The sequence below is a fragment of the Hyla sarda genome, chromosome 6 (genome assembly GCF_029499605.1).
Source record: "Hyla sarda isolate aHylSar1 chromosome 6, aHylSar1.hap1, whole genome shotgun sequence".
In the NCBI taxonomy this organism is placed as follows: domain Eukaryota; kingdom Metazoa; phylum Chordata; class Amphibia; order Anura; family Hylidae; genus Hyla; species Hyla sarda.
In genome coordinates this window covers 114,085,673-114,112,745 of record NC_079194.1, presented here as the reverse complement: position 1 = coordinate 114,112,745, position 27,073 = coordinate 114,085,673, and the positions used below count along the sequence as shown (strand labels likewise).

The 27,073-nt window shown below is 42.1% G+C and overlaps 1 protein-coding gene across 1 annotated transcript in view; it reads left to right on the top strand.

The window, feature by feature from the left end:
- Positions 1–27,073, top strand: part of KLHDC8B (kelch domain containing 8B) — a 165,996-nt gene that overhangs the window by 65,163 nt on the left and 73,760 nt on the right. The window contains exons 3-4 of the mRNA XM_056524759.1: positions 17,886–18,050; positions 25,231–25,455. Of these exons, the coding sequence (XP_056380734.1) occupies positions 17,886–18,050; positions 25,231–25,455 (390 nt within the window). The remainder of the gene's footprint in view (positions 1–17,885; positions 18,051–25,230; positions 25,456–27,073) is intronic.

Here is a 27,073-nt window from a genome sequence, read left to right as displayed (position 1 = left end):
CTATCTCATATCTATCTATTATATATCTATCTCATATCTATTATCTATCTCACATCTATCTAGCTATTATCTATCTATCTATCTTTCTATCTATCTATCTATCTATCTATCTATCTCATATCTATCTATTTATCTATCTATATCTATCTATCATTCAATCCATCTATCTATCTATCTCATATTTATCTATCTAACTCATTTCTATCCATCTATCTCATATCTATCTCGTTGCCAGCTCCTTACCCCAGGTTTCCCACCTAACACCCCTCCCCCCGGGCCCCTACTCACTTAGACGCCGGGACGGGCTGTGAGCCCTTTACAATCAGCACAGGGGCTGCTACTACAGGCTACTATCTACGGGAGGATTACCTACCTGGGGGGTAACAACCTATTGGAGGCATGACATACCTGGGGCAATATTTACTGGAAGCACTAACTACTGGGGCACTAACAACTGATGGCACTACCTACTAGGGTAATTCCTACCTGGGGGGGCACATTTTACTTGGGGCATTACCTACCTGGGAGAATTACTTACTACCTACTGGGGGCATTACCTATTACATACCTACTGGGGGCATTAACTACAACCTGGGGCATAACTTACTGCCTACCTACATGGACATTACCTACCTTTGAGCATTACTGGGGGGCATTACTTACTAGAGGCATTATCGACCTACTGGGGATTTCCTACCTACCTACTGGGGCCACTTCTTAATAGAGAAGGGGAAATAACCTACCCACCACCACCCTATCCGCCTACCCTTTCCACAAAATACACTTAACTACTTCCTTTTAATATTCATGGCACCAAGGGGGACATAATTTGGGGCAATAAGGTAGGGAACATGTGGGAAATGTGCTGAAAAAGTGCTGAGCCTAATATGATTGTTGTCTGGCAGATTCTGTGGAGTTCAGTCATGGTTGGAAGAAGACTTCATGACGGTCTGAGCAAGACAGAGAAGTAAAGGAAAGAGAACGACTCCAAGAAGACGCCTCTTGTGAGTCAGTAGATGTTACGGCACTGTAATCACCTATATGGTCTGCAGAGCCTGTGTAGGATTTATATGGGGGAATACTGTATTTGTCTGTGTTCAGTAGTTTTATTTTAATTACTATGTGGTGGTAATGGTCATGGTGTAGTGGTATTAGTCTGACTTTTAGTCTCACTTTTTGGTGCAGGCCGTAAAACAGATCTAGCCACCACTTGGTAAAAAATTACCTACAACTACGCCACTGGTGGAGGGTAGAGAATAGGTAGAGAGAATAGGGAGAGAATGGTGCAGGGAAAGTTAGGAACCATAGTTGTCTTTTCAGCATACTTTGTAGAGAATTGTGAACAGGAGAAGTGTACCTGGTAGTCTGGACTGGTTAGAGAAGAAAAGGGAAGTGAACAACAGCAGAGATCACGCCCCCTGTAGTCACGTATGTTGTCTGCCAAGTTCCTTTGTAGATCTTCTTAGTATTCACCTCTACAGTTGGAAAAACATGCGTCACTCGCATTGCGGAAATGTGTTCTTCTCCCCCTCTTCCCCCCGGGGTTCACCACTATTTACACCTTTGTATGTGCCCCAAGAAGAATTTTGAAGATTTTTTAAATCGGACAACCTTTAAAGGGTACCTCTCATCAAAAAAACTTTTGCTATATTATAGATTAATGTATGCAGAATAACTTTACAATTGCATGTTATTAAAAAATATGCTTCTTTCTATTTAATTTTCCACTTTGAAGAAATGACCACTAGGGGTCTCCCTACCAGTCCTGGCAGCAAGCATTTCAGACTCATGCTGGAGTCCTAAACACCACGAGCTGCCAGTCTGCTTTGTTCACAAAGGAGAACACTCAGAGCTGCCAGCCTGCTTTGTTCACAGCCTGTTTGGCTGTGAACAAAGCAGGCTGGCAGCTCTGAGTGTTTAGGACTCCAGCATGAGTCAGAAATGCTTGCTGACAGGACTGATCGGGAAAAATACAATAGAAAGAAGCGTATTTTTCATTAACATGCTATTGGAAAGTTATTCAACATTCATTAATCTAAAATATATCAAAAGTTTATTTGATGAGAGGTACCCTTTAATAACTTAGGACTTCACCTCATTTTTGCAATACGGCAGCTGATAACAAGACATCCTCCAATGCATGGAAGGACCTTCATCCCCTAAACAATGCAGGTATACAGTGCACAGAACGATACCTCAGTACAGCTGCTACCAGGATAGATGAAAAAGTGTTCCCAGCTCGTTTAATGCAAAGTCACGTTGCCATGGAGTCTCCAGGGAGACAAGTGATTAAAATTAGATCCGATCTTCTGTTGTGTTTGTAGTATTTACGCGCAGAGTAAGGGGGCTAGAGCGAAGGGGGAGGCAAAGTTACAAAGCTAGCTCGGCCAGCTCATGAAAGAGATTTGTCTGCATGAACGTGTACCAGATAACAAGATGAAAGGTTCTTATATGAAATGACATGGCACTGCTCCCATTTGGCTGGACATCACCTAGGAGAACTGTCTATATATGTTTTAGAATGTCTTATGACCTTAGTAGTCCAAGCTGGTCTCAATAGAAGAATATGCATAGAAGATTTTTAGTGGACGATCATGAATTTTAAAAATTTTTTAAATGATCATTGTCGTTTCAACAAACATTGCATAAATCGATAGTAGGGGAGAATGTAGGAAGCTTTGTGATATATCTTTGTAATATATTTGTATATAATAATGCTGCTTTCATCTCTTATCAAGGTTCTTTCCTTCCCCCTACCTAAACTGTCAGGATTTCCTTTTCTCTATGTGTGCAAGGTATGAAAACTGATAGATGTTAAAGGGCTACTCCACTGGAAAAAAATGTTTTTAAATCAACTAGTGCCAGAAAGTTAAACAGATTTGTAAATGACTTTTATTAAAAAAATCTTAATCCTTCCAGTACTTATCTGCTGCTGTTATGATCCAAATGAAGTTCTTTTCTTTTTGAATTTCCTTTCTGCCTGACCACAGTGCTCTCTGCTGACACCTCTGTCCATTTTAGGAACTATTCAGAGCAGGAGCAAATCCCCATAGAAAACATATCCTGCTCTTGACAGTTCCTAAAATGGACAGAGGTGTCAGCAGAGAGCACTGTGGTCAGGCTGAAAGGAAATTCAAAAAGAAAAGAACTTCCTGTGGATCATAAAAGCAGCTGATAAGTACTGGAAGGATTAAGATTTTTTGATAGAAGTAATTTACAAATCTGTTTAACTTTCTGCCACCAGTTGATTTAAATAAAATGTTTTCCAGTGGAGTACACTGTGGCAGATGTATTGGAAGTTTGGGTTCAGAATGTCTTTTTATATGGATAAAATGTTGATGGATTTAGATAGGTCTGTCAGTTGTTATGTATCTATCTAGCTATTCTTCAATAGTTGCAGGGAGGTAATAGATAACTGAAAGTCATCTGAAGGGAAAATCGCCTCCTTGCTTATCAAAATAGCACAATTACATTTTGTTTAGCCCATTAAAGAGAGAGCATTCAGTCCTGAAAGATGCCCACTGAGTGCCAACAGTGACATAAAGCTTAATAAAATCTTAGCCGAGTAAATGTTATCTGCGGATATTTGCCAAGTGACCGCATGGGGCAAAGCGCAGTAATGGCTTCGGTCTCTCTCTTCTGAAGAAGTGAAATTAACATGGCGTGGACAATCAACTTTTCTCATAAAACTGTAAAGTCATCGCATATGGCGGGGAAGAGAGATGAATGATCTCATTACCATACTGTTCAATAACCATGCCAGTAGTAATTCACAGAAGTGCTGATGCAGCAGAGGGCATGCGGCAAGACATAATGCAGCTCTGAGGAGATGAGGGCTGGGGAGCTGGGCGATAGGTGCCAACTTTATGACTGCAGCTACCTGCAATGAGGAGGTTGGGTTTCAAGGTTTGGTTAAGAAGAAAGGTCAAAACTACAGCTCAGACGGCTCAGCGCAGTATAAACAAGATAATGACTCAATAATGCATCTTAAATAAAGAATAAAGCAATTCTGCAATTTTTAAAGGGGTACGCCAGCCCTAAGACATCTTATCCCCTATCCGAAGGATAGGGGATAAGATGTTTGACCATGGGGGTCTAAGGACCCCCACAATCTTGCATTCGGCACCCACCTCTTTGAGCTGCACGTCACGCTGCCAGCTCTCAAACTGCCGGGTGCCAACCACAGAGCCAGGGTATCTTGGTGTCACAACTCCGCCCCCGTGTGACATCACGCCCCGCCCCCGCTACGCAAGTCTATGGGAGGGGCCGAATAGGGGACAGGACATTGGCGGTGGATCATGGCTTTTTGGTGTTTTGTTTGCTTCTCATTTGGCTTGTGTTAGGCAGATTTGCATGGAGTCTCACATGGGGGCACTTTTACTGTTTTATTTGTAGCCTGGATTGTGAGCACTATTTAATATATATATATTTTTTTTGTCCAGTTACTAGCAAACAACCCCAGTTGCTGGCACCATACTATTTGTTTCTCCCTCTTCTGGCTATTATGTAGTATTTATTTTATTGGTTATTTGTGTCACATACTAATATTAAATGTCAGCATGTTTTACTCGTTGTGTATCTATTTGTAGTATAGTTATAGAGGGGGGTGCAACAATAATTATTACTCTATTACTTTCCTCCCACCAGTGCACTTATATTACCTATCTGGATGCTGCTGCTCCACTTTTTAATGGGATTTTATATTTCTTTATGACTTATATGTATATACGCACTGTTCAAAAAAATTAAGGGAACACTTAAACAACACAATGTAACTCCAAGTCAATCACACTTCTGCATTGATGCTATGGACTGGCGCGGCCGTTCCCCAGATCTGAATTTGATTGAGCACATCTGGGACATCATGTCTCGCTCCATCCACCAACGCCAAGTTGCACCACAGACTGTCCAGGAGTTGGCGGATGCTTTAGTCCAGGTCTGGGAGGACATCCCTCAGGAGACCATCCGCCACCTCATCAGGATCATGCCCAGGCGTTGTAGGGAGGTCATACGGGCACGTGGAGGCCACACACACTACTGAGCCTCATTTTGACTTGTTTTAAGGACATTACATCAAAGTTGGATCATCCTGTAGTGTGGTTTCCCACTTTGATTTTGAGTGTGACTCCATATCCAGACCTCCATGGGTTGATAAATTTGATTTCCATTGATAATTTTTGTGTCATTTTGTTGTCAGCTCATTCAACTATGTAAAGACGAAAGTATTTCATACGATTAGTTCATTCATTCAGATCTAGGACGTGTTATCTTAGTGTTCCCTTTACTTTTTTGAGCAGTGTATATATATATATATATATATATATATATATATATGCCCATTACATTAAATGTAACTATGTAAATATATGGCTGCTGCAGGAGGGATATGGCGGTTTTAGAAATGCTGGACATGTGCGATGTGATCCCTGGGTCAGTATCATCCGAGAAGGCAGTTGTCCAGATATAGTAGGTTTGGAGATATTCCAATGTAAAATTATAGATAATCCATAATAATATAACAATAAGATCTAAGATATAAGACAAATTCTGCTCTGCTACATCTGTATAGGACAATATATTATTCATCAGAGACTGCTAAGAATAGAACCCTGGAACGACACAGGTTTTTCTTGCCAGGCCGCCAAACATCATAAATATCTGCCATTTAAACCTTCATTTACAGACGACCTGTAGTTGTAAATGCATTTCTGAGGAGACAAATAATATTACATCCCGTATATAGCTTATCTCCCGGGCAGCCACAAGGAAATCAATTTTAATTAAGAACCTTCTTGTCTCCTTTTCTCTTTTTTTCCCCATCCTCCCAGAAATTTCCATTAAATCTGCATAACACAGAGGCCTCATCTGCTGCATATTTCCCACAGGTAAAACTGTCAGAATCATTGGCAGCAAAAAAAAGTTTTACGTGTAATTAGTTAGAAGTTCGGCAGCAAAACCTGTCCGTGACAACCTGAAATATAAAGACCATGGGAACCTTGAGGGCTGGAGCTCGGAGATAACATCACTGCTACATTGTCTGTGTTTATCACAAATAATTCACCAATCCTTATTCCCCTGAGAAGATAATTATAAAGGAAAAGGTTATAATCAACTTCAATTGCTGCGGCTATATACGTTTCACAGAGGACGAAAGATCTGCACAACAGGGAAAAGATCTAACGTGCCATTACTCCTCACTGGTTAGTAGAAATGCTATGTTCAGTAAAGGAAACAACGTGTAGACATTTGCAACCATTACATTTATTCCAAGCCACCTAAAATAAGAAATGAACCAACTTGGGTGAAAAAAAATATATTTTTTTGCAAGGCTTCCATCAGAATTTATGGGGCCTCTTACTTACACTTCTCGAGGCCTGACTCTACCCACCCCGCACCATGATCTGTAGTTTTTATCGGTACCATTTTTGTTTAGATGGGACCATTTTTTATGGTATATGAAGTGACCAGAAATCAGCAATTCTGGACTTCACTGACATCACCCCTAACTTCACCACTCAGTGCTCACATCACCCCCTGATATCACCCACTGGCATGACCCCTGACATTGCTCCCTGACATCGCTTCCTGGTACCCCCTGACATCACTTCCTGGTACCCCCCCTTAATTTGCCCCCTGACATCTCCCCCTGACATTGCCCCCTGATATTACCCCTGACATCACCCCCTGAAATAGACAAGTGCTCACTGATATCATTCCTGACATCACTCCCAGTACATTTAATATTAGTAAATAACAGGCGGCCGGCGTGAAGGACTAGACGTGGAGTCTGTTGTGTTCACTGCAGAGGATGAAAGAGGTAGGTCCTCCTCCACGCTTCCCTCTGGTGGTTTACTGACATCTTGTTGCTTTTTAGCAGAAGTGCATGCGGGAGGCACACAGGTCTGCTACCCAGCCTGCCACTGCGCAGACACTGCCACTTGGTGAGTGAGCTTAATGTATGTACATAATGACCCCACCAGCAGAATAGTGAGTACAGCCCTGGAGTATACCAGATGTTTCCGCTGTTCCTGAGTTACATCCTATAACTAATATAGAATGTAACTCAGGAGTAACATCAGGCATACCCAAGAGCTGCACTCACTGTTCTGCTGGTGGGGTGAAAAAGAAAAAAGATTACTGGCAGTTGTGGGCCCGCCCTCAGGCCCTGGTCCTCAGGCAGTGACCAAGTGCTCGACCTGTCAGTCCGCCCCTGTGCATGACTTTATTATTTTTAGGTCCGTTATTGTTACAGCATGAAAAATTAAGTGACAGGCCCTCTTTTTTCGAGCTGTTGATATATCAAAGCACAATACATATTTTCGCACATCACTTGGTCCATACTGTGGGCCGTAAACAGCCCAAAATATATCCCAAATGAAAATTTCTTGTACAGTAAATTGCTATAGATTTTGTTGTAAGGCAAAAAAAAAAGGCTAAAAAAAAAATCCAGGCATAAACGGGGTGAAAAACAGGGCAGAAAATGGTCCAAAAGCAAAAAAAATTTCTCAAAAGATGTCTGAAAGCTGAAAATTTTAGATTTTTTTTTTTTGCCTGAGTATCAAAATGAGCTTCAGAACACAGCATGTGAACATAGCCTGAATCTGCTTAATGAGGTATCCTCCACCCTCCTGCCGTCTGGGGGTTAAGAATAAGAGAAGCAGAAGGAATAAAATGTAACTGGAAATGGCTTGTTTGTATTCTGAGGTCACAAATTGGCTACAAAAGTATACACATCCTTTAACTCTTAGTATGCCTTTTGCTGCAGTCATAGTAACACCGGCAGTTAGAGTCCGATGGCATGTGGTGTGTACCGCTGCCTACCAGTACCGTGCCATGTGTGTAGCTCCCCCGCCTCACTGTAGGCTCCAGATGTTCTTCCCTCCTGCACTACTGCAACAGTTTCTGGGGTGACATGGGGTGGTGCGTGCATGCACAAGCCTCCTCTTATAAAGCCATTGCACGCTCCTGATTCTCTTTCCCTGCCAATCCCTGATGCCTGAGCAATATTGTAGCAAACAAAGGTGGCTGATCCGAGTTCTGTTCCTGTACTTAACCTGTGCCTGATATCTCGACTCCACCTCTGCCTGATCCCTCGGCACCTTGCAGGTTCTTCTGTGAATGACCTGGACTGTCGACCGCACTTACTGTATGCATACTGAGCTAACTAACACCACTTGGCTGCTTCTGAGCAATTTAGCTCTGATATAAGCGCTATCTCTGCTCTGCTGCATCAGTCTCTGTTTGCTGCACTATTTCCAACTGCAGCGTTAGCTCACCCTTCCTGCCTGTATCCCCGGTGCCTAGCACCAGCCATTAACCCGGGATCCCTCTTGCGGTAGCCGTGATCCCTTGTATTTCCCTTGCGGCTGAAGTCCAGCTTCCAAAACCTGGAGTGTGATAAAGAGTGAAACCATAGGACTACTTAAATTCTGCTCCTAAGTTTGACTTTAAGCTAAACTGCTAAGTGGCACAGAGGGTCCACATCCTTTGAGGCGTTACAGTCACTAGGGGCCTTATTCCATGCCCATATACCTTTTTATGGCTGAAATAGCATCGCATAGGTCTCATGTGCTGGGTATTTCGGTAGCTCCACTGTCTCATATTGGGTTGGCTCCCGCTCTAACTGCTAGGCATGGACAAACCTCTATTCCTGCTTGTTAAACCCTTTATATGCTGAGATCAAATCATGACTGTGGTATCTAAGTTATTTCTGGGGGATCTGTTTCTACAAAAAAAAAGTCCCTAGGTCTGCCAAGTAAGTACTCCTATACAGCTGTGCCTCTGGGTTAGGGACAAATAGGCTGCCTGTCTGCCGAATGCTGACAGACAACTAACTTGTCCCTGTGTCAAAAGTTGCAGGCCCACCACCTACCATGTGCTTTTTATAATACTGGTGTCTTCATATGTGACAGAGGGACCCTTGGGCCTTGGTGCGAGTGCCATCTCTGCATACTCTATAACTGTGCCGCTGGTTGTGTGTCCTGTTGATAATGCTATCACCCCATCGTATTACACCAATGCCTGGTCTGTAATTTACATTTGAACTAATAATATCATTCTTCGCCCCAGCTTGGCTCCTTGTATAGAACATTCAGTCAGGGTAAGTGGAGTGTGAATAGGAAATTCTTGATGAGCGGATGAGACAATGCGACCAATCCCTTTGGTGTACTCCGGCAGCGAGGAGTAACAGTGCAGAAAACATTCATTACATCTGCTTGCACAGCTTTTATAATTACACACAAAAAAAGATGCCGCCGGGACAAGATAATTTTTCTATTGTGTTTCCGAGACTTCAGTTTGATAAATTAGGATATGTTACAGTAGAAATATTCACATATGCTTCATTATTAGCAGATTCTGCTGGAAAAAATATAATAATGCCAACATGTCATATTTATTATTGAAGTTTTTGTTCACTAGATGTTTTCTGATTAACAGATCTCTATTTTCCTGATACATAGTTTCAAATCCACAATATACAGTGTTACTATTCTTTAAAAACACTTTTGACATGTTATAGATTAGTGGTCTCCAAACTGTGAATCTGCAGATGTGGCAAAACTACAACTCCTAGCATGCACAGAGAGCTGTTGGTTTACGCCATTTACCATATGCAATCATTAACATTATACAGTCATGGCCGTAAATGTTGGCACCCCTGAAATTTTTCTAGAAAATGAAGTATTTCTCACAGAAAAGGATTGCAGTAACACATGTTTTGCTATACACATTTATTCCCTTTGTGTGTATTGGAACTAAAACAAAAAAGGGAGGAAGAAAAGCTTATTGGACATAATGTCATACCAAACTCCAAAAATGGGCTGGACAAAATTATTGGCTCCCTTTCAAAATTGTAAAAAAATAAGATTGTTTCAAGCATGTGATGCTCCTTGAAACTCACCTGGGGCAAGTGACAGGTGTGGGCAATATAAAAATCACACCTGAAAGCAGATAAAAAGGAGAGAAGATAATTTAGTTTTTGCATTGTGTGTCTGTGTGCGCCACACTAAGCATGGACAACAGAAAGAGGAGAAGAGAACTGTCTGAGGACTTGAGAACCAAAGTTGTGGAAAAATATCAACAATCTCAAGGTTACAAGTCCATCTCCAGAGATCTAGATTTGCCTTTGTCCACAGTGCGCAACATTATCAAGAAGTTTGTAACCCATGGCACTGTAGCTAATCTCCCTGGGCGTGGACGGAAGAGAAAAATTTATGAAAGGTGTCCAGATGGTGGATAAGCAGCCCCAAACAAGTTCCAGAGATAGTTCGCGCTGACACTTATGCTCCCTGTGCCTGCAGGACAGCTTGAATATCTGTCGACATTTAAATGAAATGAAACGCTATGGCAGAAGACCCAGGAGGACCCCACTGCTTACACAGAGACATTAAAAAGCAAGACTACATTTTGCTAAAATGAACTTGAGTAAGCCAAGCCAAGATGGGAAAACATCTTGTGGACAGATAAGACCCAGAGAGAGCTTTTTGGTAAAGCACATCACTCTACTGCTTACCGAAAACGGAATGAGGCCTACAAAGAAAAGAACACAGTACCTACAGTGAAATATGGTGGAGGTTCAATGATGTTTTGGGGTTGTTTTGCTGCCTCTGGCACTGGGTGCCTTGAATGTGTGCAAGGCATCATGAAATCTGAGGATTACCAATGGATTTTGGATTGCACTGTACAGCCCAGTGTCAGAAAGCTGGGTTTGCGTCCGAGATCTTGCGTCTTCCAGCAGGACAATGACCCCAATCATACGTAAAAAAAAGCACAGAGAAGTGGATGGCAACAAAGCGCTGGAGAGTTCTGAAGTGGCCAGCAATGAGTCCAGATCTAAATCCCACTGATCACCTGTGGAGAAATCTTAAAATTGCTGTTGGGAAAAGGCGCCCTTCCAATAGTAGAGACCTGGAGCAGTTTGCAAAGGAAGAGTGGTCCAACATCCCGGCTGAGAGGTGTAAGAAGCTTATTGATGGTTATAGGAAGAGACTGATATCAGTTATTTTTTCCAAAGGGTGTGCAACCAAATATTAATTTAAGGGGGCCAATATTTTTGTTCAGCCAATTTTTTTGAGTTTGGTGTGACATTATGTCCAATTTGCTGTTTTTCCTCCCTTTTTTGGTTTAGTTCCAAAACACACAAAGGAAGAACAGGCGCTCCCTTGTGGAGAATCAACGGGATCACAGGTGCGTGGGAAGGGAGGGTAAAAATTAAGGCTCACCCTGCCAGGTTGTGCAAATTCCCACACAACAAGGATCTGCGTTTGTAGTATAGTGAACTGGGTCTGCAGCCTTCCTGGAATTGACAGAAATGCAGAGGCGAAAGCTTCAGGGGTGCAGGAATACAGGCGCTGACCAAGAAGGGGACCAGTGAAGCCAGGTAGATATCAAACAGCTTTAATCCAATGCGACGCGTTTCACAGCGCTTGCGCGGTTTCATCAGGCATCAGATGCCTGATGAAACCGCGCAAGCGCGGTGAAACGCGTCGCATTGGATTAAAGCTGTTTGATATCTACCTGGCTTCACTGGTCCCCTTCTTGGTCAGCGCCTGTATTCCTGCACCCCTGAAGCTTTCGCCTCTGCAATACACACAAAGGGAATAAACGTGTATAGCAAAACATGTGTTACTGCAATCCTTTTCTGTGAGAAATACTTAATTTTCTTGAAAAATTTCAGGGGTGCCAACATTTACGGCCATGACTGTATTTAAATAGATTAGACATTTACACGGCGATACCAAATATGTTTGTTTTTGTTTAGTTTTTTACACTTTTTTTTGTAAAACATAAAAAAGGGGTGATTTTATTTTTTATTAGGGGGGAAACCTATTCACATTTTTATTAGGAATATCTTTCAACTGTACTATCGGCAAACTATACAAGAAGATTAACTGAGCAGCAGAAGACAGGTGAGAAGACCTCTGGCGACTTTCTTCACTCATCGGACCCCAACAATCTGGTTTGGGTGGTCCAATGAGTGTACCTAAGCACCACAACTGCTTTAGATGCCTTGATCGCTGATATCCGCCATTAGCTGCAAGGTGCAGTGGCGTTGCTAGGGTTGGTGTCATCCAATACGGTAGAAAATGGTGTCACCCCTGGCGGGACCTGACACCCATCCCTGATAAAGGTTTTTTCTGAAACACTGCGTTTCGGTGGTGCCACTCCTGTGTCTTGCAGCATGTTTTGCATTGCTGTGACTTTCAGCGTATGTGTGATGCTGGGATAACCTTTTACTCTGATACATGGATCTTGCATTATACATATCATATACTCTACTGTTTTAGGCATGTTCTATGATATGGAGTGTCTCCCTGTTGTTTCATTTCCCCTCTGAGTGGAATACCTCTAATTTTACTGCAATGATTATTAAAGTAACTTTCTGTACAATTTACGTTTTTGTATTTATTCACATTTTTGTATGTATGCTGCATTTTTGGAGTTCATAGATTTATGAGGTAATTAAACGGATTTGTAGAATTTACATTCTACCTCGTGAGTCTGGTTATACTAATCAATATTATAATCAACTATACCAATTGACAAGTAAGGGTAAAGTGGTACAGAAGTTTTTACCATGTGCTCCCATTATAACCCAATAGTGGTATGGGTATGTTGGGAGTTGCTGTTCCACCCATCATCTCTGCACTGCAGAACATACAAGTGACTACAGCTCTGATAGGACAATGATATAGGTGACTCACAGTTATTGACATCTTCTCTATTGTGTAATTCAGCTGGTACATACTGCTGTAACTTCTTCAGGCTTAATTTTTGTCTGCAGAACTTAACGCCCAGATGGCATTGGCTCCTCACTTTGACACTTACTATATGAAAACAATAATTAATATAATTCTATCACACACTGCACTCTCTGAATATAATACTACCACACACTGTGCCCTCTAAATATAATACTGACACACTCTGCACCCTCTGAATATAATACTACAACACGCTGCACTCCTAAATATAATTCTACCACACACTGCACCCCTTGAATATAATACTACCACACACTGTACCCTCTTAATATAATATTGCCACACACTGTACCCTCTAAATATAATACTGCCACACACTACACGTTCTGAATATAATACCACCACACACTGCCCCTCTAAATATAATACCTTCACATACTGTGCCCTCTGAATATAATATTTCCACACACTGTACCCTATAAATATAATACAGTGACATACTGTAGCCCATAAATAGCCCCACATTATTCTGCCTCATCATGGCTACATTATAACCCCCATTACTGTGCCATATGTCTGCATCATCACCCCCAACCCTCACATTACTGTGCATCATAACATATGCAGTGCAGCTGAGCACTGGGGGAGGGGGGTGGGGGGGGGGATGCTAAGCGTCATGGTGTCATCCCATCAGGCTGGTATCACCCCATGCGGCCCGGTTGCTATGCCACTGGCAAGGTGCTGTCTATGTGGCTAGCACAGCTCCTGTGCTCGCTTCATAATTGGAATGCCGCTTAGGACGTTAAGTTCCAGAGCACCATGAAATACATTTACGTCCATTGTCATTAAGATGTTAATATCAATGGAAGATACACAAATTGTGTAAAACAGCAGACTCCGCTGTTTTTGGTATTTAACCATCTCTACCAACCATAGACTGGCTGGTGATAACCAGGCAGCCATCTTTTTCCTTTGTGTCCAGACCCCTTTAACACTTACCAACACTGCCTATAGTTCATAAGGTTCAAAAAAGACAAGAGCCCATCAAGGTCAACCTAAATGCCTACTGTGTTGAATCCTCATGAGGCAGATGCCAGTTGCCCCATACTACAGGAAAAATTCCTCACCGAATCCAAATGTGGCGATAAGAATAAATCAATGGAGCAACGTTTAATCCCCATGAATCTAGTATCGCTAACTTATAATATTTAGTTTTTTCAAATAAACATCCAGAACCCCTTTGAACTTGTTTAGTGAGTCAGACATCACAACATCATGTGACAGGGAGTTCCATAGTCTTACTGCTTGTACAGTAAAGAATCTCTGTCTGTGATGATGGGGAAACCTTCTTTCCTCTAGACTAGCGGATGCCCCCTTTTCATAGTTATCAGCCTAAGTATAAAAGATCACTAGAAAGATCTCTGTACTGTCCATTCATATATTTTTACATTGTGATCAAATCGCCCCTAAGACTTCTTTTTTCTAAACTAAATAACCCCAAGCTTGATAACCTGTCTTGGTCCTGTAACCCTTCTATACAATTAATGACCTTGGTGGTCCTCCTCTACACCCTCTCCAGTTCAGCCATGTCCTATTTATATACCGGTGCCCAAAATTAGAGACAATACTCCATATGTGATCTAACTAGGGATTTATACAGAGGCAAAACTATGTTCCTGTCCCAAGCCTCTATGCCACTCTTCATCCCATGATTTCATTACCTTTGGCAGCCGCTGACTGACACTGGTTACTAAAGTTGAGCTTACTGTCTACCAATACCGCTATGTCCTTTTCAGTAGTAGTTGTACCCAGTGTTTTATTATTTAGCACTACAGTGGTCCCCCAACATACAATGGCCCTGACACACGATCGTTTCAGCATATGATGGCCTCTCAGAGGCCATCGTATGTTGAAGGCAGCATCAACATACGATGCTTCTGTGTGTCGGGGCCATCACAAAACGGCTATCCGGCAGTGCTGACTGCTTTAGCTGCCGCCGGATAGCCGTTTAGTGTGAGCGGCGATGTGATGACGGCGACGGCTCAGGGCAGCGACGACGTAGTGATACGACAGTAGAGGAGCGGCAAACTGACAAGCCAGAGCGGCAGGGACATGTGGGGATCATTGCGCATCCATGTACAAAACCCTCAACATACGATGGTTTCAACAAACGATGGTCTGCCTGGAACCCATTATCATCGTATGTTGAGGGACCACTGCATTGTATGTGTTTTCTTTTTATGGCCCAAGTGCAAAACCTTACATTTATCCACATTAAACTTTATTTGCCATGTCTGTGCCCAAGCATCAAGCTTTCACAGATAAGTTATATTATGTTATCACCTCGCCCAATTTAGTGTCATCTGCAAATATAGAGATTCTACTCTGTAATCCCTCTACAAGGTCATTAATAAACATATAAAAAAGAAGTGGACCAAGTACTGCCCCCTGCAGTACCCCACTTGTAAATGTCCCCCATCCAGAGTAAGTTCCATTGATCCCCACCTTCTGGTTCCTGAGTCAGTTGCTAATTCACTAACATATATACTCCCCTAGTCCCAGCATCCTCATTTTATGCACCAACCTTTTGTGTGGCACAGTATCAAATGCCTTAGAAAAGTCCAAATACCCAACATCCACAGCTTCACCCCAGTTCAGCCTATATCTAATCTCATAGAAGATGATGAGATTAGGTAGGATCACATGTGCCATAGTTTGCTGCGCATCCTACTTATTGAAGTCAATGAGTAGGAAAATATGCAGCAGCAAAATACGCAACAAAATATGGAGGGTGTGACCCTACGCTTAGAAGGTTATTTTCATTAAGTTGATCCAGAATAACATCTTTCAGAAAACCGTCAACTATTTTACCCACAATAGATATTAAACTGACAGGCCAATCAGGCCTATATTTTCCAGGATCCCTTTTGATCCCTTTTGAATATGCACATTACATTAAGCCCAAGTCCTGTGAAACAATCTCTATCATTATAGAATCTTTAAACATAATGAATAAGGGTCTATCTAGCAAGGTACTTAATTCTGGCAAAACCCAGGGTTAGATGTCAGGGAATTGTTTTATTTTAATGTTTTTAAGGCAGTGCCGCATTTCTTGTTAGGTTTAGCTGGTAAGATATGCAGGAGAATTTACATTATCTTTTCTCATGTTATCTGGCATTGGATACAATAGAGAAGAAGGCATTTAGTAGATTGGCCTTTTCCTCATCCTCCTCCACCATTACACCTAGATTATTTATTTGTGGGCCAACATTGTGCAACATCCAACCATCAGTCCAGCATGATTCCAAGTGGATTTTGATTGGAGAGGGGTCCGGAATTTTTTTTACTGGTGACCACACCAGTAAATTACTACAGGACTAGCTTTTGTAGCCATCTTTCTCCTGCAAGTAAGGAATGGTGAAATAGGCCCCCAAAATCTAAGATGTGCAAATAGCAAAGTTATTTTCAGGTTGAGCAATGTGCTAATAATCCAAGCTACAATTTGTGTGGTACCTATAATGAGGCAGTACCCAAGTTTATGGACTGTATGAATTGTTTGAATAGGTAACAATTCCTGTTAATATAATTTAAATGTTGTTTGTGTGTACAGGATGTGAATGCAGCTGTGACCTGACAGGTTGATTATAGAAAAGGGTAGTGGACTAGTGGTTGCACAGGTCCCTGAGGCACATTGTTAAACAAGAGTCATGTTCATGTCTACAAAAAATGTGGGTCATGCTGTGGCATGGGGTGTAGATCTCTAAAATTCATCAAAGCTTTTGCTATCTTGGGTGAGGCCTGATTTCTAAATAATAAGAGTGGTGCCCACAAGTAGAATAGGTGGAGTACTCCAGTGCAGGTGAGGGTAGTAGTCCCTCTTGCAAAGTCTGTAGTGATATCACAACCTGGTGGGTCCCCCCATGAGCCTGTGCAACTTTTGTAACTGGCAATCAAGCTCAATTTAGGAAGTCCTTTGACTCCAGGGTAAACTAAACTGAGGTGTCTGGTGATCAGGGGCATAGCTATAGAGGTAGCAGAGGAAGCAGTTGCACCCCAAAGCTACAAGCTACGCCTCTGCTGGTGATGTACCCGTAATGGAGTGTGTAACAACAATACTTCAGGCACAAATGTAACTTGAAAACGGTATACTTTAACTAAAGTCCTCTGTGCAGAATCTAAAAAAAAATACTTTTTCTGTATGGCACAGGGTTGTTCTAGGTGGAAATTTCCAGCCATTTATTCACAGGATTTTCTGTGAATTCAATAGTGAATAGATTAAGTTGGACTCAAAGGAAAACTGTCAGATATTTTCTCCCACACTATCCACACTACTGGTGGATAGTGCGGGAGACGCAGATTAAAACAAGCCCTACCTTACCCGGATCCGCCCGGCCGTTCGCCCACAATTGTAGTTTTATTCTATGTGTATATCTTGCTGTAACTGGCACGGGCGGGGTTTCTGCAGCTTAACTGGCACTGACATCAGCGCCGCTTATGAATAATCATCCCCCCCCCTCCCTTCAGTTAGGAGCGTCGAAGAGAAGGAGAACTGGAGGGAGGGGGATGAATATTCATAAGCGGCACTGACGTCAGTGCCAATTAACCTGCAGAAGCCTCGCCCGTGGTATAGCACACAGTCTAGTAAATTTCTACAACCTTCCAGCTGTTGTGCCTCTTCTAGATACTGTAATCACTATGCATTATAAAAATAGCACATTCTCCATCATTCAATACGGTAAAAAAATATTTCTTCTTTATTAGAGATATAAAATTTCAGCCGAAACGTGTTGGAACTGACTTTTTCCATTTGCACTTTTGTCATGCTCTTATTCTATATCTCTAATGAAGAAGAAATATTTTTTACTGTATTGGATGCTGGAAAACTTGCTATTTTTTGGACTTTCGGCTATTACGGAGTGGAGTGGCTCTCTGAGCTCCGTGCACCACTACAGGTGGCAAGAGGGTTGGCTGTTCACTCACCTCCAGGTGTGGGATTACAATTCCACTATGTATTATGTACCTCTTAAAGTGACAGTAACCACCAAAAGTGTTGTGCCTCTGAATTTCCTGTGTGTATTATGAATTCTTTACAACAAACCAGCCCGGCACAGCACCCTTTTTGAATTCATAGTGCTGGTCACCTGGAGACTTATTAATTTACTTGGTTTCATTGTCTTGCAGATGGGAAGATTTATGCTCTTGGAGGAATGGGCACAGACACCTCCCCTCAGGCCTTGGTAAGACTCTATGAGCCAGTTAAAGATAACTGGGTGCCGCTTCCCTCCATGCCCACACCACGTTACGGAGCCTCCTCTTTCTTGCGTGGAAATAGAATCTATGTCTTAGGTAGGTTGTGTTATACATATTCAATTTTTTATTAATTTAATAGGGGCAATTACTTTATTAACAGTAACAGCCGGAACATTTCAGTATTGCCTGGATTCCGCTGCAGACTTTTTCCCTGCAGATTTTGCAACAATTCTCCAATGATTCCCCCTGAAATATACATTACCTGTGGATATTGATGTCAATTTTGCCTTCTGACATGCAAAAGGGAAAATCCGCAGCAATAAGATTAAACTGAACTGAATTCGGACTATGTGTTATCTCCAAGGGGATTAAGATGGGGGAACAGGAGAGACAGGTGTTTTATGCAAACTATTGAGATAAAAATGTATAATATGAAAAAGGAAATACATAACAAATCTGCCACCGAACTTAAATGATTTGTATTAAATAATTGTTTAATGAAATTCCCAGCATGTCCATTTTTGTGCAGATTTCCCCCTTTTCAGTGTAACAAGAAAGGGTGATACAATGGTGAATCTGTACCAAAAGTCACATGTAACATACCAAAACCCATGGCAGAATACTTAGCTGCATGTTGACTTACCCTTAGACTGGGTTCACACAGTATTTTGGTCAGACTTTCTAAAATCAGTTGTTCTCAAAAGGTCCAAATCTTTCCATTATTCTTTCCACTTCTGTTTTTTTGACTAAAATACTGACCAAAATAAGGACCAAATACTGAGAAATTTACTACGTATGAACTTGGCCTTATCATATAATCACTCAGCAGATTTGTTGTCGAAGGTTCTGGCCCTGATTTACTAAGAATGTTGAGTAGTTTTCTTTGTGCGTTTTAATTCCCTACAATTTTTTTTCCATGGTATTTACTAAGGTTTCTATATATTTTGCACTTTTCCTTACATTTTTTTTTTTTTTTACACATGCTCTGCTTAAATCCACTACATTTTCTGTAAAACATTAGTAAATATGTTGGGTTTTTGTGAAAATGTCGGGAACACGCCCCCTTTTTGGCAGAAACGCCCCATTTCCACAATGGTCACGCCCCTTTTTCTGGTTTTCACAGTAAAATGGAGAGTTTGTCGGGTTTATTTTCAATTCTGGTGCAAATTCTGACACAAATCCGCCAGAATCTGGTGCACAACAAAACATGTCAGGTTAACAATAGTAAATCAGGGCCTCTGTATCTAGATATCTTGCTGCTAAGTGTTTTGAAGCAGCTCAACATCTAGCAGCCCAAAACAAAATCTTCTATGGTTTTTCTGCAGGTGATATAGACAGATGTCTATCTAAAAGAGAGATCCACCAACTTGATACAGACATTCAGTAAAACAATACGAGGCATCACCAATACTGAGTGGTCCTTAACCCCTTCCCGACCTATGACATACCTGTACGTCATGGGTGGCAAGGTGTTCCCGACCCATGACATACAGGTACGTCATGAACATTACTGCCGCTACTCGCGGCATCCCGCAGCGCCCGGAAAGATGGCGGCTATCACTGATAGCCAGCCATCTTACCGTGCGACCACGGGGGGTTTCGTCCCCCACCCCCCCCAGCGATCGCTGGTATCAGCTGGTCAAATCTGACTAGCTGATAGCAGCGTTTCGCTATCAGAATACTTAGCAGCGCGGTGTGTGAGTTCCGATCACGGGGATCGGGACACACACCGCTCTGCTAAGTGTCCCTGACCCGTCCCCCGGCGTCACTTACCCGTCGGAGCGGTGTCCCGAGCGGTCCCGGCGTCCTCCGTGCGGTCCCGACGTCCTCCGTGCGGTCCCGGCTGCGCTGCGTCCCGGAGGTGAGTTTCCGGCAGCAGTGCGGCATCTTCATTGGCAGCAGTGAGATCGCCGTAAAGCGATCTCACTGCTGCCTCTGAGAGTTTCAAAACTGCAACTCCCAGCATGCCCAGACAGCCTTTGGCTTTCTGGGCATGCTGGGAGTTGTAGTTTTGCAACATCTGGAGGTCCACAGTTTGGAGACCACTGTATAATGGTCTCCAATCTGTGCTCTTCCAGATGTTGCAAAACTACAAATCTCAGCATGCTCAGTCTGTCCAGGCATGCTGGGAGTTGTAGTTCTCTAACATCTGGAAGAGCACAGATTGGAGACCATTATACAGTGGTCTCCAAACTGTGGACCTCCAGATGTTGCAAAACTACAACTCCCAGCATGCCCAGACTGCCCAAGCATGCTGGAAGTTGTAGTTCGGCAACATCTGATCCTTCAGATATTGCCGAACTACAACTTCCAGCATGCCTTGGCAGTCTGGGCATGCTGGGAGTTGTAGTTTTGCAACATCTGGAGGCACACTAGTTGGGAAACATTGTCCGTTTCCTACCTCAGTGCCTCCAGCTGTTGCAATTGTTGCAAAACTATAACTCCCAGCATGCACTGACAGACCATGCATGCTGGGAGTTGTAGTTTTGCAACAGCTGGAGGCACACTGGTTTGGAAACACTAAGTTTGGTTGCAAAACACTTGAAAGTTTATTACTTAACTTAGTGTTTCCAAACCAGTGTTCCTCCAGCTGTTGCAAAACTACAACTCCCAGCATGCACGGACAGCCAAAGGGCATGCTCGGAGTTTGCAACAGCTGGATGTTTGCCCCCTCCCCCCAATGTGAATGTACAGGGTACACTCACATGGGCGGAGGTTTACAGTGAGTGCTGCAAGTTTGAGATGGCGCAAATTTTGCGCTGCAGCTCAAACTTCCAGCGGCAAACTTGCTGTGAACCTCTGCCCATGTGACTGTACCCTAAAAACACTACACTACACTAACACTAACCTAAAATAAAAAGTAAAAAACACTACATATACACATACCCCTACACAGCCCCCCTCCCCCCAAAAAATGAAAAACGTCTGGTACGCTACTGTTTCCAAAACGGAGCCTCCAGCTGTTGCAAAATAATAACTCCCAGTATTGCCGGACAGCCATTGACTGTCCAGGCATGCTGGGAGTTTTGCAACAGCTGGAGGCACCCTGTTTGGGAATCACTGGCGTAGAATACCCCTATGTCCACCCCTATGCAAATCCCTAATTCAGGCCTCAAACGCGCATGGCGCTCTCTCACTTTGGAGCCCTGTCGTATTTCAGGGCAACAGTTTTGGGACACATATGGGGTATCGCCGTACTCGGGAGAAATTGCCTTACAAATTTTGGGGGGCTTTTTCTTCTTTAACCCCTTATGAAAAGGTGAAGTTGGGGTCTACATCAGCATGTTAGTGTAAAAAAATAAATTTTTTACACTGACATGCTGGTGTTGCCCTATACTTTTCATTTTCACAAGAGGTAAAAGGGAAAAAAGACCCTCTAAATTTGTAACGCAATTTCTCCCGAGTACGGAGATACCCCATATGTGGACGCAAAGTGCTCTGGGGGCGCACAACAAGGCCCAGAAGGAAGAGTGCACCATGTACATTTGAGGCGATTTGCACAGGGGTGGCTGATGGTTACAGCAGTTCTGACAAACGCAAAACAATAAATATCCATATGTGACCCCATTTTGGAAACTACACCCCTCACGGAATGTAATAAGGGGTGCAGTGAGCATTTACACCCCACTGGTGTATGACAGATTTTTGGAACAGTGGTCTGTGAAAATGAAAAATAAAATTTTTGATTTGCACAGTCCACCGTTTCAAATATCTGTCAAACGCCAGTGGGGTGTAAATGCTTACTGCACCCCTTATTACATTCCATGAGGGGTATAGTTTCCAAAATGGGGTCACATGTGGGGGGGGTCCCCTGTTCTGGCACCATAGGGGCTTCCTAAATGGGACATGCCCCCCAAAAACCCTTTCAGAAAAACTCACTCTCCAAAATCCCATTGTCGCTCCTTCCCTTCTGAGCCCTCTACTGCGCCCGCCGAACATTTTACATACGCATATGAGGTATTTCCTTACTCGAGAGAAATTGGGTTACAAATTTTAGGGTGATTTCTCTCCTTTTACCCCTTGTAAAAATTAAAAAATTGGGTCTACAAGAAAATGCGAGTGTAAAAAATGAAGATTTAGAATTTTCTCCTTCACTTTGCTGCTATTCCTGTGAAACACCTAAAGGGTTAAAACACTTACTGAATGTCATTTTGAATACTTTCGGGGGTGCAGTTTTTATAATGGGGTCATTTATGGGGTATTTCTAATATGAAGATCCTTAAAATCCACTTCCAACCTGAACTGGGCCCTGAAAAATTAAGATTTTGAAAATCTTGAGAAAAATTGGAAAATTGCTGCGGAACTTTGAAGCCCTCTGATGTCTTCCAAAAGTAAAAACTTGTCAATTTTTTAATGCAAACACAAAGTAGACATATTGTATATGTGAATCAATATGTAATTTATTTGGAATATCCATTTTCCTTTCAAGCAGAGACTTTCAAAGTTAGAAAAATGCTAAATTTTCTAAATTTTCATGAAATTTTTAGATTTTTTACCAAGAAAGGATACAAATATCAGTGACATTTTACCGATAAAATAAAGTAGAATATGTCACGAAAAAACAATCTCGGAATCAGAATGATAAGTAAAAGCATTCCAAAGTTATTAATGTTTAAAGTGACAGTGGTCAGATTTTCAAAAAATGCCCAGGTCATGAAGGTGAAAATGGGCTGGGTCATGAAGGGGTTAAAGGGATTATCCAGGAAAAAACTTTTTTTTATATATCAACTGGCTCCAGAAAGTTAAACAGATTTGTAAATTACTTCTATTAAAAAATCTTAATCCTTTCAGTACTTATGAGCTTCTGAAGTTGAGGTTGTTCTTTTCTGTCTAAGTGCTCTCTGATGACATGTGTCTCGGGAAACGCACAGTTTAGAAGCAAATCACCATAGCAAACCTCTTCTAAACTGGGCGGTTTACGAGACATGAGCCTGACACTCTCCATGACACTGAAATAGGTGGCAATAACTATACTGTATGTCCTCCAGTGTAGAGAGTTGTATTATAGCATAGACAGCTGAGATCTCTAGTGTTGGTTGAATAACTGCATTTTGTAAAAAATATAGACACAGGGCTACATCACTCTCTCCCACTTTGCTTGCTCTTTTCTTCCAATTCTCTCCTTTTCTTTGCTCTAAACTAAAGGCCAATCTCAACCCAAGTCCCACAGAGATTTAAGGGCCAAGAAGCAAAGCTCCATCCAATTACAGTGTAAAGAATCACGTCAAAATTAAACAGTCTCCTGGGCAAAGGTGTTAAACCACTAACAGCGGCAGCCTGTAGATATTCTTCTGGGAAAATGCTGAGAAATAGCCAAGCTTCCAAGCTTACAGAAGAGCAAAAAATAAATTACTTAAGGTCCTTGCCTTAGCAGTGTTTTCTATGCAGAATTAAAGGGGAATACTACCTTCTTTTTAAAGGAAAACTGTCAGATATTTTCTCCCGCACTATCCACAGGTACTGGTGGATAGTGCGGGAGACACTGATTGAAATGAGCCCTACCTTGTTCGGATCTGCGCCGCCGTTCTCCTGCAATTGTAGTTTTATTATGTGTTGAAATCTTCCTGTAACTGGCACGGGCGGGGCTTCTGCAGGTTAACTGGCACTGATGTCAACGCCGCTTATGAATATTCATCCCCCCTCCCTCCAGTTCTCCCTCTCTTCGCCGCTCCTAACTGGAGGGAGGGGGGATGAATATTCATAAGCGGCGCTGACATCAGTGCCAGTTAACCTGCAGAAGCCCCGCCCGTGCCAGTTACAGGAAGATTTCAACACATAATAAAACTACAATTGCAGGAGAACGGCGGCGCAGATCCGGACAAGGTAGGGCTCATTTCAATCAGTGTCTCCCGCACTATCCACCAGTACCTGTGGATAGTGCAGAAGAAAACAAGTGACAGTTTTCCTTTAACATGGTAAGAGGGAAGGCTAAAGTTACATCTTAGAGCAGAATAGGTAAAAATAGTTAGAATAAATACATATATGATTACACAGGAGTTACATAGGACCTGGGTAAGGTCCTATGCTCTCTGTGCGCTCACCTGCCACCTTATTATCGAAATAATAAAGGGGACAGGGGAGGCGGGGGAGTATGGAGCAGACAGGGGAGCTCGGCAAGCTGGTTCCCCACCTCTTGTGGGCACTGAGGCCCTTTAGGAATAAAGCTGTTTACAAACCTAACTCTGCGAATAAACAGATTTCAGTAAGTGACCCTTCATTTTACAGCTCTTCACCTGCACTATAACCCAGTATACTGGTTTTAGTCCGGGTAAACTAGCTGTCAGATTCACTTTAACCCATGCACATAAATCAGTAATTTTACCAATGCATGTTACCCCCAATCACATCCCTAACATTATTACACACATTTATATTCCTATAATCAGTCCCATGTAAAATTACAGTGAGGCCTCATTGACAAAGAATGATGGTAGGACGTGTTTATAAGTGCGTTTGTTCTGAGCGCTAACAGCATAATGTGATATATATTTAGAATAATGTATTCAAGAATGTCACCCTATGCGACTCAGTTGGTCGATAACAGAGGAATTACGTAAGGATCTCATTTTACTTCAGAGGTGATTTTAATGCAGGCGGTGACCTTGTAAATAACATAGACCTCCGTCACTTGATAAATCACTTGAGCCCTAAGGGGCGTTTGGAATAGCATCACAGAGTATATCTCTAAACCAATCTATTTTTTGTATATTAAAATATGTAAAACAAGATAACAATGGAACATTTCCATATCATCTTGAAAATGACTCTAACCATGACAGCTTCTGCAAGGCGCTGAACACCCAGGGATAGCTGAAAATACAAATTTAAGGGATTTTTTTCTGCACGTAAGGAAATGTGGTGTTAAAAGGGGAACACATTACGCGGGGCAGCTTCTTATAAATTAGCGCTTTTTGTTTTGCTAAAATGATAACAGGCTATTGGGCCCAAATGAACCCTAAGCCTCGCCCAGTGGGATGAAGACTCTGATATTGTAAGAACCTGGTTTCAGATTGAAGGGATGTGTATCCCATGGCCCTATGGACTGAGAAGGCTTATTAAACAACAGGCAAAAGTGGAAATTTGGCTTCCAGCCTCCTGAGTGGCAGTATGAGAGTCTTCTTAAAGGTTCCTAAGTAGACAATGGAAACCATAAGAGTCCTCATAAGGATTTTTAGCCGATGGTAGTTTTTGACCATGTCAGAATCATCTTATTGAAAAATGGAAGGTGATAAAAGGGCAACAATGGCTCAAATTCATCTTTTTGTTTTTCTGGTAGGTGGTAGGCAAGGTAAACTTCCGGTAACAGCCTTTGAAGCCTTGGACCTAGAGGTAAAGAGCTGGACTCGATATCCCGGCATCCCAAGCAGGCGTGCCTTTGCCAGCTGCACCATGACAGAGACTTCTTTCTTCAGTCTTGGTGGTTTACAGCAACCCGGACCCCACAACTTCTACTCCCGGCCACACTTTGTAAACACTGTGGAAATGTTTGACTCTGAGCAAGGTGAGTGCAACAAACAATACTACTGCCTGTCGTATTTTGAGAAAACATTTCTGAGTGTCTAAGTAGTACATTGTTCTATTCTTATCCATACGGACAGTATTACAGTAGTAATGTTCTTGTACAGGAGACAGTATTGTAGTAGTTATATTCTTGTACATAGGGGCAGTATTATAGTAGTTATATCCTTGTACAGTCATGGCCGTAAACTGCATCCTACAGGAACATGCTCCCGATGTACAAGAATATCATTACTGCTCACATGTACCAGAATATAATTATAATGCTGTCCTCTATGTACAATAACATAACTACCATAATGCTGCTCCTTATGTATACAAATATACAGTCATGGCCGTAAATGTTGGCACCCCTGAAATTTTTCAAGAAAAGGAAGTATTTCTCACAGAAGAGGATTACAGTAACACATGTTTTGCTATACACCTGTTTATTCCCTTTGTGTGTATTGGAACTAAGCCAAAAAATGGAGGAAAAAAAGCAAATCGGACATAATGTCACACCAAACTACAAAAATGGTCTGGACAAAATTATTGGCACCCTTAACTTAATATTTGGTTGCACACCCTTTGGAAAAAATAACTGAAATCAGTCTCTACCTGTAACATCAATAAGCTTCTTATACCTCTCAGCCGGAATGTTGAACCACTCTTGCTCTGCAAACTGTTCCAGGTCTCTCTTATTGGAAGGCGCCTTTTCCCAACAGCAATTTTAAGATCTCTCCACTGGTGTTCAATGGGATTTAGATCTGGATCTCCAGCGCTTTGTTGCCATCCATTTCTGGGTGCTTTTTGATGTATTTTTGGGGTCACTGTTCTGCTGGAAGACCCAAGATCTCGGATGCAATATCAGCTTTCTGACACTGGGCTGTACAGTGCGACCCAAAATCCGTTGGTAATTCTCAGATTTCATGATGCTTTGCACACATTCAAGGCACCCAGTGCCAGAGGCAGCAAAACAACCCCAAAACATAATTGAACCTCCACCATATTTCACTGTAGGTACTGTGTTCTTTTCTTTGTAGGCCTCATTCCCTTTTTGGTAAACAGTAGAATGATGTGCTTTTCCAAAAAGCTCTATCTTGGTCTCATCTGTCCATGCTTAGTGTGGCACACACAGACACACAATGCAAAGACTAAGTGAACTTCTCTCCTTTTAATCTGCTTTCAGGTCTGATTTTTATATTGTCCACACCTGCTACTTGCCCCAGGTGAGTTTAAAGGAGCATCACATGCTTGAAACAATCTTATTTTTCCACAATTTTGAAAGGGTGCCAATAATTTTTTCCTGCTCATTTTTGGAGTTTGGTGTGACATTATGTACAATTTGCTTTTTTTCCTCCATTTTTTGGTTTAGTTCCAATACACACAAAGGGAATAAACAGGTGTATAGCAAAACATGTGTTACTGTAATCCTCTTCTGTGAGAAAAACTTAATTTTCTTGAAAAATTTCAGGGGTGCCAACATTTACGGCCATGACTGTATGTTTGTATACATAAGGAGCAGTATTATGGTAGTTATGTTCTTGTACATAGAGGACAGCATTATAATTATATTCTGGTACATGTGAGCAGTAATGATATTCTTGTACATAGGGAGCATG